This window comes from Chironomus tepperi, unplaced genomic scaffold (genome assembly GCF_022539635.2).
Source record: "Chironomus tepperi strain 1889 unplaced genomic scaffold, CSIRO-AGI_Ctep_v1 contig_175, whole genome shotgun sequence".
Lineage (NCBI taxonomy): Eukaryota > Metazoa > Arthropoda > Insecta > Diptera > Chironomidae > Chironomus > Chironomus tepperi.
The window spans coordinates 947,095-960,138 of NW_027226297.1; the positions used below are offsets into that span (position 1 = coordinate 947,095).

At 31.7% G+C, this 13,044-nt stretch overlaps 1 protein-coding gene across 1 annotated transcript in view; it reads right to left on the reverse strand.

Annotated features, from left to right (window-relative positions):
• The window catches only part of LOC139089126 (cholecystokinin receptor-like), a 32,743-nt gene extending 25,144 nt beyond the window's left edge, over positions 1-7,599 (reverse strand). Inside the window, exon 1 of the mRNA XM_070638565.1 lies at positions 6,999-7,599. Within this exon, the coding sequence (XP_070494666.1) occupies positions 6,999-7,149 (151 nt within the window). The 5' untranslated portion in view covers positions 7,150-7,599. The remainder of the gene's footprint in view (positions 1-6,998) is intronic.
• Positions 7,600-13,044: the final 5,445 nt, after the last annotated feature.

Consider the following 13,044-nt stretch of genomic DNA (forward strand, 5'->3'; position numbering starts at 1 on the left):
ATAAAAGTTTGAGAATTTCACATCTGAGTCAAATGCTGTGGAGATGATCAGTTATCATGCTAACCGAGAATAAAAAACTACTTGATACGAGTTTTTTATAACTTTATCCCACACTTTATCTCTAGAAAGCGGATGTGGATGTAAAAAGTGAACATATTCTTCAGTGACTGTTCAGGAACGCTGCCAAAGGATGGGCATTTGGGTGCACACTCTAATTAAAAAACTGATACTTGAAGATACAATTAATTGCATATAATAAATGACTACGACCTTGATATCTTTAATGGTATCTGGGAGCGGTTATGTATAAACCACACAACTGCACTTTATGATTCAAAAATGCAGTCTTTTAAAATTTCTACTATATCAATGAAAACTTCAGCAAATGGCATCTATATAAAATTGATATACCGCCATTAAATCAGGTCAATGTCAGTAGAATTTAAAATTATCAATGAACAGCACATAATGTCCACGTTTCAGCAAGTTTATACACATTTTGGCTAGACAAATTTACTCTAGATTTTCTCGATGCCAAGAGATGCTTGTGATATTCGATATTCTTGAATTTCTGCCAAAGATTCTTTTGAGGACATTAACTTATAATTTAATGTTTTAAAGGGAGATTTTCTGAAAGCTTTAATCAGTAATGAGGAACATATGTGCCACGATACGATGGTCTGCCGTGAGAAATCTTAGATGTGCTGCAATTGCACAAATTATTCACAAATTGAAGTAGAAAATAATTCCAAAAATAGCAAAAAATTCTAAATCGAGTGCAATATTTTCACATTTTTGTTTTGGAGCTATTGAGAATCTTTACACTAAATACATATAATGTTGAACAGGTATCCTTTATTGGTGTACCGCATTAATAATTTTGTTTGATATGGGTCTGTTCATTCACTTTTCCACTCTATGGTATGAGAATTCTTGGAAGGAAGCTATTGAAAGAGACAGCGTAAGAAGTGCTATTTATTAACAATTGGCCATAGGCGGTTAAAGACAGCAATAGAGCCAGTTTTCGACGTCAACTAAGAGAGGCCATGAATGGTACAGCTGATCTGAACGTTTTTTCACAAAGGGAGAGAGGGGGCTAAAAAAGTCGATTTTTTCTATGAGCAACGATGAAAAAGTGCTGGGAATTAGAAATTGGCACAAATTATCTAAAGATAGATCCAGCTTCCGACGAACTCTAAATGCGGCAAAGGGCCCTCGTGCGTCTTATCCAAGGAAGTAAGTAAGCAAAGTAATGAGTGTATGGAATGTCACGAAAAGAAGCAAAATGTGCCATATCACAGAAAAGGTTGCCCACCACTGCCTCAAACAATAAAAATAAATTTTATGAGATATTTGTGACCAGAGGGGAGAAGAATCCTATTAAGTCTTATCAAAAAGGCGGACATTCTTCTTCTTAAGAAAAAAGTTTCAAAAGATTTGAATCTGATAAGCAAAATAATCTCAATTCACCAGATTTTTATGCCAAAGAAATGAAATTTCCATTCCTTTAAAGATTATTCGCTCAAGATTGAATTTTTATCATACATTAATTTCTCAGAATATAAATTTCGTCAAATATGGATATAGAATTTCCACAAGACTAAACTTTGAAAAATGTTGACAAAAAAATTAAATAAAAAAGTTTTACGCTCATAGAATAAGAAGAAAAGTAAGGCATGCTTCCCATACTCATAAATCTATGAATTAAATAGAATTTTTTTTTCGGGATACTTTTGGAAGTTTTTCTCTGGAATCATCCTTTTGGGATCATCATACTTTGCACGTAGTGACTGTAAATTAGATTCTAGCACCAAAAAAAAATATTAGGGAATGAATGGAAATAAGATATTTCTGTGACCTAAATTCTTGTGCAATTTTAAATTGTAATTTTTTTATATTTTTTCGTCGTGAAAGTATTTCAAGTATTACGAGGATGGAATTTGAATTTTTTGCCACTTGACTTTCAAGAGCTCTTCAGTGTCTTTGAACCCTTCAAGTTTCTAAGCATTTTTTGACAAGGAATTGATTGAAATTTTATTTTTAGATGCCAATTTTTGGAGGATATTTGGGGAATATGTAGTCAAATGCTGAATATGATGGACATGAAGCTGCAAACCGATGTCAATCTCAATCAATCAAAAATGATTGACAACGAGAAGATGAATTGAATTTTAATAAACACGATGTGATGCATGCTTATGAGAAATTTTCTGGATTTTTTTTTCAGCATGTTTATGGTTTAAATTGACACAATTTTAATGTATTTTTGATTGTATAAAGAACGTGGTCACAAAACTGAGCATTTTACTGAGAATACGAGATTCGATCTTAACGACTCGGATTCAATCTCAAGGATAGTTTATGTAGCTGAATTTAAGTGTTTTTTTTTTGCTGTCATAGCTACGTCATCTCGGTTTGAGTTATTCACTATTGTTAAATAGATTGTATTGATACACCTTGGAATATCATCAACATGCTCGTCGGAGTATGCTTAGATAAACAAATTCAGAAGAAAACACTTAATGTGGTCTCGAAAAAGGGTTTTTTAATGGACTCAAGTGAGCACGTTCAGCATATTAAGAATGCTAACTTGAGGACATTCTGATCAAGTTCATGGCAAAAAAAAAATCAAGGTTTAGAGATTTTTAGTTTAGCTCCTGTAAATTCACATGCTAAGCATGCTTTAGAGTTTTCTTAATTTATGTCACATGACATTTCTCAAAAATGACTTGTCACACCACAAATCAGCATATGATCACAATGAACTCTGTGCACGTTTCTCATCATGTTCAATACAGTAAAATGGTGAAATTAGAATTGAATAGAAGTTTCGAGCATGTTCTGACCGTGATCTTTGTCTATCTGGAACTTTTCCAGAACTTTTTTATTACACTGCAACGTAAAATTATTTCCCTTCTTTTTCTATGCTTTTTTAAAATCACGCGTGAATGATGAAATAGAATGAGGACTTCCTTTGTATTTTATTTATTTTTATGTAATTGAACAAAAACATATTTTCGCAATTTCTATTGTATAAATTGCGTGTGCCCATCTTTTATCCCTCTTTTTCCCACTTCAACGTTATAAGTGATCTGCTCTTAAATTATTTGATTGTCATCGAATTGAGTTTACGAAAACTAAAAAAAAAAATAAAAATATTTTACAATATTCAGTTTTCGGAGACATTTTAGGACGTTGATAGTCGTAGAATTTTAAAATCTCAGTAGTTTTAATCGAGCATTAGAAGTGAGAATAATTTAGTGACAAATATGAAGTCCAGTAATTGCAAGAGCATGGATCGCAATCCAGACCCCTGGAGAAGAACCAACGAGGAAAGGAACAGACCAACAACTTTTTCAGGCACACTCTACAGTTATGTGGCTGAGCGAAGAGACAATTCAAAACTGAACTCATTAAATTATCCACAAAATACCAATCCAAGAGGTCGAAATGAGAGAAGTTGAAAAGCGAGGACGATTCTTAAGTTGGTAAACACACAGTATGAGTAATTAATGGCAGGTTCTAATTTACACTTTTTAATTTGGAGATGATTGTAAAGGAGGAATAATTTTTAAAAATTGATAATATTTTAATAAACTTTAGAAACATCAAATTGAATTTCTTATAAATCTTCCTTCTACATTTAGAGATATTTCAGGATAATTCTTATGTTATCTTATATGTTGAAAAGCGCATCGTATTTGCCAGATCACCAATTGGTCTTCATAGTAAAGACAAGGCGGAAAGCTACCCTGAAGAGACTAGGCAGGAGTTGCCTTTTCAACTGTCACCTGTTTTTCACCTTTTTCGAATCATATGCAGTTGAAACGCGGCTCACAGCCTTCCTTTATACACACAACACAATAAGATCAGATAACATCGTCACCAAAGGAGTGGTTTTGATCCCACTTTAAACTATAGTCTACTGATTGCAGTGGTTTGGCGCACCCTCACTCATTAAACAAATATTAGGCGCGAAATATCGTAGCGCAGCTCTGGATCTCAATAAACTGAATAGCTAAAGGTTTTTTTTAATGGCGATAGATCTTATGGATTAATTTCACTTTTGTTCACATCCGCATATTTTAAACTTTTTTATCTCATATCTTAGCATCTACTAACTTAATTATTTAAAAAACTTCGAAAACTTGAAATTTATTTCACGATACGCGTAATATTATACATATGATGATTTCAGAGGAACTACTGAATGTAGAATAATACAAAAAATAATACATATAGTAAGTATAACATTATTCTCTGTTTTGAAAGTTTTATGTATGAATCGCCAAAATTTAGAAGGTTATGACTCTAGAGTTTCCAGAATTCTCGTTCCCCCGAAATTTCGAGAATCATGAACATGAATAATACACTAGTGTGTCAACAAATTTTATTTTGAAATTGCCACCAAACTATGCCGCGAAAAATAAAAGGTTGCCCATCACTTGTATATAAGATTGATATTTCAAAATATATGAAATCAGTGTGCTACATTATTGTTATTAGTTTTTAAAAGTAATAACATTTTCACGTTCAATATATTTTTATTCTGTTTTAATGATTCAACTTTCACATTCTCCCATTCACACTGCTAATGTTATTCAAAATACCACGCGTGCACAAACATAAAAGGAAAAGTTGTTTATATTGTGATTTTGTAAAAATAGAACAAAAGTTTTGTCTACACATCGTTTAGCGGGGTTGAATTTGTTTGTAACACAGGTAAACTATTTCAAGTTAATAAATTATTTCAGAGCTCAATAACGACTCGAATTTTATAAAGAGGTTTTCATACAAAATAAAGATACGTTAGTTAGGTTAGCTTGAAATGGATTAAAATTTTGGAAGCTTATATACTTCGACGTCTTAAGAAATGCAGTTTAATGATGAAAACTAACAATTTTACTAGAACGAAACTGAATATATTGTAACTTACTGATTAACTGGAACGAAAGCTTTAATACTGAACACAAAATTTGCATGAATCATGAATTTTCTGATTACACTGAATGTTATACATTTCATACAATATAATATAGTATAACATTTCAATCGGTTCTTAGCACTCATGTAACCAAAATGTTCCATATGTATCCATTGACGTTTCTAAGGAATCTCAATGTTATACATATGGAACTTTTTGGTTACATTGGTAAATAGGGATGAACTCAATTTGACTTCGACTTCTGCAAAATCCAAGTCGATTTTGATCTCTGAATTACATTCAAATATTATCACTTATTTTTAAAATATTTTAGACATGGTGAAATTAATTAACGAGCTGAATTTTGCATCCGGACTGAAATAACGTGATTATATACTTGTGAGTCATATTCAGGGAATGATTCTTCACTCATACTCGATTCTCAAATTGCTCAGTATTTTTTGCAATATTTACAAAATACTCAATCATTGGTTTGCTGTACTCTTTGAATTGTGAAGTATTTTGAGAGAAATATTTGACACAATTTTGGCACAATCGAAGTTATTTCCTCAATTCACTGCTGCATTCCAAAATAGCACAAATCGCATAATTGAACAAAAGTCCGGACTCTAACTTGATATTGGATTCGCTTTAAATTCGACAACATGCAAGTTACGCCTGCCAGATCCAGATTTTGAATCGATTAACCGACTTGTGCTAAATATTCAGCATAGCTCCCAAAATATTTTTTAAATAATTTATTATTTCCTTATTCCGATTCAGTTGAATTTACTATGATTTCAGATTACAACAGGAATTTATGTAAACCGCACATATATCCTGTTGACTGAATCGCTATGTGTAGCAGCAAGCAACAGTGAGAACAAGCATGTGGAGTAAAAAAAGGTAGGAAAAATATTTTTTATCCATTTTCTTCCGGTTTAGGAATTTATTCCCGAACGAAAATTGTGGAGACAATTTGAGGGAAATTTCTCTTCCGTTTGTTCCCTTTAAAAAATTGAGATATTAAACCTTTTTTTAGAGCTGTTTTATCCTGCTGTTCTGGAGAAATATTTCATTCATTTCTTGTGCTTCTGGAATTTCAAAATAAAGGGAGATTGAAATTTTCTTGTGTCATAAATAGTCAAAACAAACGTTATTTCTGAATCTCACACAGTGCTAGACCCTCATTCCTGTCAAATTATTCTGGAGCAGAGATGACTAAAGATGATATGGAATTCTGACCAGAACATTATTTTTGGACGTAATTAATGTTTTTGTTCCTTTATAATTAGATTATAAAATGAATTTTTAATGACTTTTTTTTAGATTGGAAACTCAAATTCAACCAACTAGACACTTCATGGGACGAATCATTGCCTAGGGACCATTCACTTAATACGTAACGCACACTTAAGGTGGAGAAGAAGGGGCATGAGGAAGGTAATTTTTGAGATTTTGTTAAACTTCATATTAGTGTTGTCCAAAGCATTATGTGAGACTAAACTATGCCTTAGTCATAAGCCAAAACCGCAACCGCACACTTTATGCAATTAATGGCATTTCCAGTTTGGACAACACATCCTCATACCATGAAAATAATTTATTTCCAATCGTTCTTTAGATCAACAATGTACAATAAATATTATTCAAATCCAGAGCTTAAAATCGACTTGAATTTTGTATGGAAAAGTCGACTCAAATCGACTCGATTCCATACAAAATTCGAGGTAAGGTTCATTTGAGATTTGAAATGATCTCGAAGTCGACTCGAATTTTGTATGAAAAAGTCAACTCGATTCCATATAAAATTCGAACCGAACACGAATTCGAGTTGACTTCATGGTCTATTCAAATCTCAAATGAACGATACAATATAATTTTCCATTAAGATTTCTGTTGCACAAGGAAGAGGAAGGGGAATCAAAAAGACGATTTTCCACGTTATATAGAAAGCGAGCAGCTACAGTTTATACACTTCACGCTGATATTCATACTTTTACTTCCTTATTTATACACAGACACAATACACATTTTAAAGAAAATTTGACATAACAGTCTTAAAGCTACACACCTTGTAAATACGGTAACAGCTTGCACATAATTTCACCAAAAATAAAATCCCTCAATAGCATTCCGATTAGTGTAAATGGCATACAAAATATTCCCAATAATAGATCGGATATAGCCAAATTAAGGAGAAAAACATTTGTTATTGTTCTCATTCGTCGACTTTGAATTAATGTTAATATAACTAATAAATTTCCAATCACAGCAAGTAGAAATATTATTGAGTATAAAAATATTGTTATTCATGTTCCTGAGTCATTCCAAATTGACGTCTGTGAGACATTCTTAAGTGCTTTATGCACAACAGAATTTGTCAAATTTATATGCACAATTTTTCGTGTGGTCGTCGTAATCCGTTCTGATGATAATGGTGAAAAATGCTTAGACATATTCATGTGTATAAAACTATTGTGGCGGTGTATCCACTCAACTGCCATCACTATTCACTGTAAATATTATTTTATTTCTTGCACTTCTCAATACTACTTGATAACTTAATTATTTCACTTCCTTTTATCACTTTTATTTTATATCCTTTTGGTATTTTTGAGCAAAATATAATTTTTACTTCCGTATTCGACACAACCGATTTGTCAACTAACTAATAAACGCGACGAAATGCTTATGAATGAATGTATAACTTGCGACAGAATTTTACGTAAATGCCGATTTTGAAAAATAATCAGAACGACTTCCAGTTTAACGAAATTTTGATTTTTACTTCCAATGAGGACTAAGAGACTTTCCAACTGGAAGTGTTGACTCTCTCGAAGACTTCTTGTTCCTCTCGCAATGTTGACGTGTTTTTTGAGAGACTTCTTCTGTCAAACATCTTTAATGAGATATTTGCGTGCTGAGGATAATAACTTGTAATGAATGAACTGTTTTGTTTTTGTTCATTGATTAATCAGCGACATTTTTCTTATCACCAAAAAATCTGACAAGTATACCTTTCTGATTTATTCAACGGCTATAATTACTACACCCAATTTTTTTTATTTCCAATAGGTTTAAATAATTGATTTTGTGAGTAAATGATCCAAAAAGTGATTTATTTTTACTGACTTTCTAGTTTCCTTCACTGACCGTACAGACCAATTATGATAAATTGCCTTTTTGAGATGACGCCTGAAACTGGCTTATCTTTTGCCAATTTTCAATACAAAATGCCAAATTGTCTCTTTTAACTGCTTCCTTAGTTCTATTGTAGTTTTATTTTAGCTCAATTGTATTTTCAAGTAGAATGACATCAGTGCATGGTAAAGCATTGTCTTTAAGTGTCAAAGATCCTGGATACAATCCCAGGTCATGTCTAATTTTCGAAGCTTTTTTCCCATTTCGTCGTTCTAGTTGCGAAGCTCGGTTAGTATGTTGGATGCAGTTTTGAAAGTTTTGTGTACAAAATGTGTCTTTATTGCTTGATACATAAACAAGGATATACCTATATAGTATCTGGATGATTTTCTTGACGTAATCTTGCGCATACGAGGTGCATTGCAGGATATATCACCTTTTATAAAGATTTATTGTCCTTGCAATGTGCAGAGATTTCAAGTGGTTTGGTTCCTACTATAAAATATATTGTGGTTAAAGGGTGTGGTACAATAGATTATAAATCGCAGTATTTCCAGTTCATAAGACTGTGCAGTTCCAACATTATATTATATTTCGAGGAATGAATATGGAAAATCGAAGCTTCTTTTAAATTTAGCATTAAATTGTGAATTAATCAATATTTTCATATCCTACCCTGAAGGCATGATGATTTGTGTGCTGAATATTTAGCTTTAAGGACAACTAATTACATCTGAATGCGAATGTACATCTTCGTTTAAAGTTCATTAATATATCTTAATAAATCAGACATAAATAATTGATATATACTATTATTTACAGTAGATTTAGCTAAAAGCCATTAAGGCTTAATGACTTTGCATGACCTGCCAAAATTAATAATGCTGACTAGTTTATTGATATTTTACATGGGCACAATTGTTATTTTAAGCATAAATCTACATAATATTGCCAATTTAATATTCAAACATGTAAAGCTTCCCATAAAAAAATATCTTAATTGGGTGTCTGCAGGAATTGCCGAGCTTTTTTTTTCATTGCCATTTTCACAAAAGAGTCATTAACCATTAAAGAACGACAGTAATATCAAAAAATTCTTATTTTTTTCCACTGAATAATATAAAAACACGCAATATTTTTTGAAGCATATTCATTGTTATTACTCATCCACTCAATGTTTACCTGTTACTACTGCCATCACGAACATTTATAAAAGAAAAATATAAAAAAAAAAATTGAAAAATTCACGTCTTCTTACAATTCAACTCATTTCTTTGTTATTTAATGCTATTATATTTCTGTTCCGAGAAATAAAATTGAAAAGATCAAAATTGTTGTATCATGGATGGGTGCGCTTTTTTTATGTAAGTCATTTTAATTCCATTTTTTTTAAAATACATTCATTGTTCTGCAAACTTTTTCTATGCCAATTAAATGGAAAGTTTTTTGATGTTGAACATTTAAATTGGATTGTTGACTGTTGAGACATCACAGATCAGATTACTAAATATTTTTAACATAGACGTTATTTTAAAGTCATCGTCTGAATTAAGATGTTAAAAAAACTTTTTCCTATTTCTACGAACATAAAATGCTTTTGTTTTATATTTCATGTTTAAACACAGAAGACTCTCCTTTTATATCCGTATACTTTTGCAGAAAGTTTTAAAGCTTTGTTTCTTTAAAAGCTAAATTTGAGGAGTCAGTTCCTGTATAGTCGATGAAATTATATCTGTATCATAATTCTTAAATCTATATTGATGTCTAGTAGCCAATTAAAAACTATTAGATCTTAAGTTTAGTATTAATGCAAGCTTCCGTTCCAATTATTTTGTCTGATCCAATTAGCGGCATTATTCTATGAGTCAGTTTCTCGGTACAGACCTTTCCGTACACCTACACCAACCTTAACAGTATTGCATTTGGTATCGGAAATTGGCAAGTGGAAGCCAGCGATAGAGCCAGCTTCAGGCGACTCTCGTGGGAGAGTCATGGATCACAACTGATCTGTACGACCAGCGAAGTAAGTAAGTAAGTACACCAACCTTTGGTAATATATTTATTTCTACCCAGAATATACACCTACACCTATCCTTGTCCCTAAGGTATTTTCAACGATATTCACAAGGTGTAGGTTTACGGTTTATTCTATGGGATTCAAACTTGGCAATTCAAATTCAACATTAGCTTGGAAATGGATGGAAACACAATCCAAGCTCCTCAAGGAATCCTCAAAAAGACGCCCTGGTGCTTAACCTTGCGTAGAACAGTAATGGGGGAATGTCAATTAGATGTCAAAATAGAGAATTTGTACAAGCTTTGTGATGTGGTTAGAAACAGAGTCAGATGGAAGGTCTTTTGTAATAACCTAGGCTCCAAGTCGGAGCATGGTGCCAGTAGGTAAGTAAGTAAGTAAGAAACGCAACTTGCTAAGTGAGCTATCAAGGAACTTTTGCTTTTTATTACCCTAATATTTTATTTTAAAGACCTGCCGACTTTAAACATTGAACTTCTATATTCTTTTGTGCCAAAAAATTCTGTCCTGTTTCTCTTTTTGATTGCTAGCCGTACAGATAGTTGGCGCCTGAAGTTGACTGCTCTTTGTCAATTATCAATATCAAATGCTGTACTGTCTCTATCAACAATATTTTCCACCCTATTTAATTCCAACATAATTACACCACCCAAAACTCTATTTTATATGAACATAAGGAAATCCTTAGAGATTTACTCCCGATTAAAGAAAAAGGTACAAGTATCACACACAATTGATACCAAACACCCTCAAAATTTATAGCTTCCTCTTATCAATCGCCTCTTTTGTCGAAAAAAAAAAGAATCTTCAAATCTAAATTAGTTTCCAAACTTCCTCCGTAATCTTACATCCAAAATAAGCTCATCAAAAATAGATTCTTTATAACGTAAATATATGGTCCCAATGAGCAGCTTTAGGTACGCATTCAATTCAATTTTTTAAATCGAAAATTCCATTAGGGAATTGAAAATGCCATCGCATATATGCTTAAGCGTGCCTTCTAAGACTTTTTCATATCAAATTACCCTCATAGAATTTTAAAGGTCTTTTTATATGTTCTTCTTATGTTCCCCAATATATGAAGCTATTGTCGTTACGGAGCAAAAGATAAACTCAAAAAATGATACTCTACGTTGTTATCGCATATTGGCCCAGTTTCATACCCTATAAGAAAATATTTCTTCATACAATTTTCCACTTCAAGCTCCTTTTTCCATAACTTCTTATTATTATCATCTTCGTTTCAATCCTTTTATTTGATACATTATAGCTCATTTTTTACGTCTAGCGTGAAAAGAAAACGAGACGTTAGGGAAATAACGACAAAAATGTGTATCAAGATGTGCTTTATGGCCCTATCTGATTTTGAATTATTGTGAAAATGTGATTGAAAAGAAGGCTTCAATATCTTGCCTCAAATATTAAATAAATCGACTATGATGCTACAACCTTGAACTGATAAGAATGGGAAGGAATTCTTTTTCGGAAAATGTCAATGTTTGAGCTACTTCCTCTTAATGCTTTTTATGGAAGCTCTTACGAGGATTTATATCTATTTTGTAATGGAGAAAAAAATGATGAGATTGCAGATTTCCAGCTAAATTTTGAAGGATTATTGTGAATCAAACTAGCTGAATGATTTGAACGATTTGTAGCGGTTTTTTGAAATTCAAATTTCTTAATTCAAATTTTTCATTCGCAGCCAACTTCAGGTATGTTTGCAAATGAAATAAAGATCATTAATTATAGAATTTAGGAATGATTACAGGATTTAAGACTATTAGATGCGCCTATAACTCAATAAAACTGATCTAACCAAACTTATTTGGGATCTTTTACTTCAAAAATGTGCTTAAACTGTTTTCCAAGTGATGCATAATTTAGTTAAAAAGCGAATCCACAATATTGATGGCATCATAAATATTAAGGCTGCATGGAAATTTTTTGATAAATTTTCTCAAGACTGAATTTTCAAAACAACTTAAAATTCATTCTGTACTTTAACTTCCCAATCAGGACAGTAAGGCAAACCTCATTTTTTTCCACAAACACGTTGTGCTGTTTAGGTTTGCAGTTTACCACCACACAAAAATAGCAAGCAATAAATTGAGATCAGATAGGAATATAAATTATTCATGTAAGCCGTACGATAAAAATCAACAGCATATCGATTGAATTTTAAATGAAATTTATTGTACTGTCATAAGAATAAGAAAATGTTTCATGTGCAGATGTTAAAATGATTACTGAAATATCAGACATAACAGAACTAAATTTGGTCTCGGATGTGGATGAAAAATGTACTTTATGATAAGGAAATGAATAACTGCATATGGAAAATATTTTGGAGGAAAAAATTTGAACTCATTTTGTTTTAAATATGTACATGAGAATGTACAGGAAGAAGTAGCGGATGTTAAATAGCATTCACCGCTGTTTTGAATATGCTTTTAAAGCTTCCAGGATATGAAATTTGTCTATATTTCAATGTTACGCTTACACAATTCGGAACTAACACATTGAATTTTAAATTTTACAATTAAACATACCTTAGAGTCACTGATTATTGATGATCGAGCTGCTTTTGATTCATTAAGCTTCCTATTAGTCCATAATTCAATTTTTAGCACTTTAAACTGCTTATTTAATTAATTTTCATGTTTCACTAATTTTTTTCAAAACAAACGTTTACCGAGATGACACAATATTTTGTGACAATTTAAAAGTTTAAATTTAAAAATTTTGTCGTTATTTAACTGTCATTTTTGTTACTTTAATAAAGAAAAATGTTTTTTGCTTTTTAAACAGTTTTCTAAACATAAAGCGAAACATTCTACTAAAAATATAAACATTTCAGAAAATATATCAAATTTAAGTACATGACAAACGAAAAAGCATTGCCAAAAACAAGAACAACCGAAGTTCTGCCAAAATCAAGAAA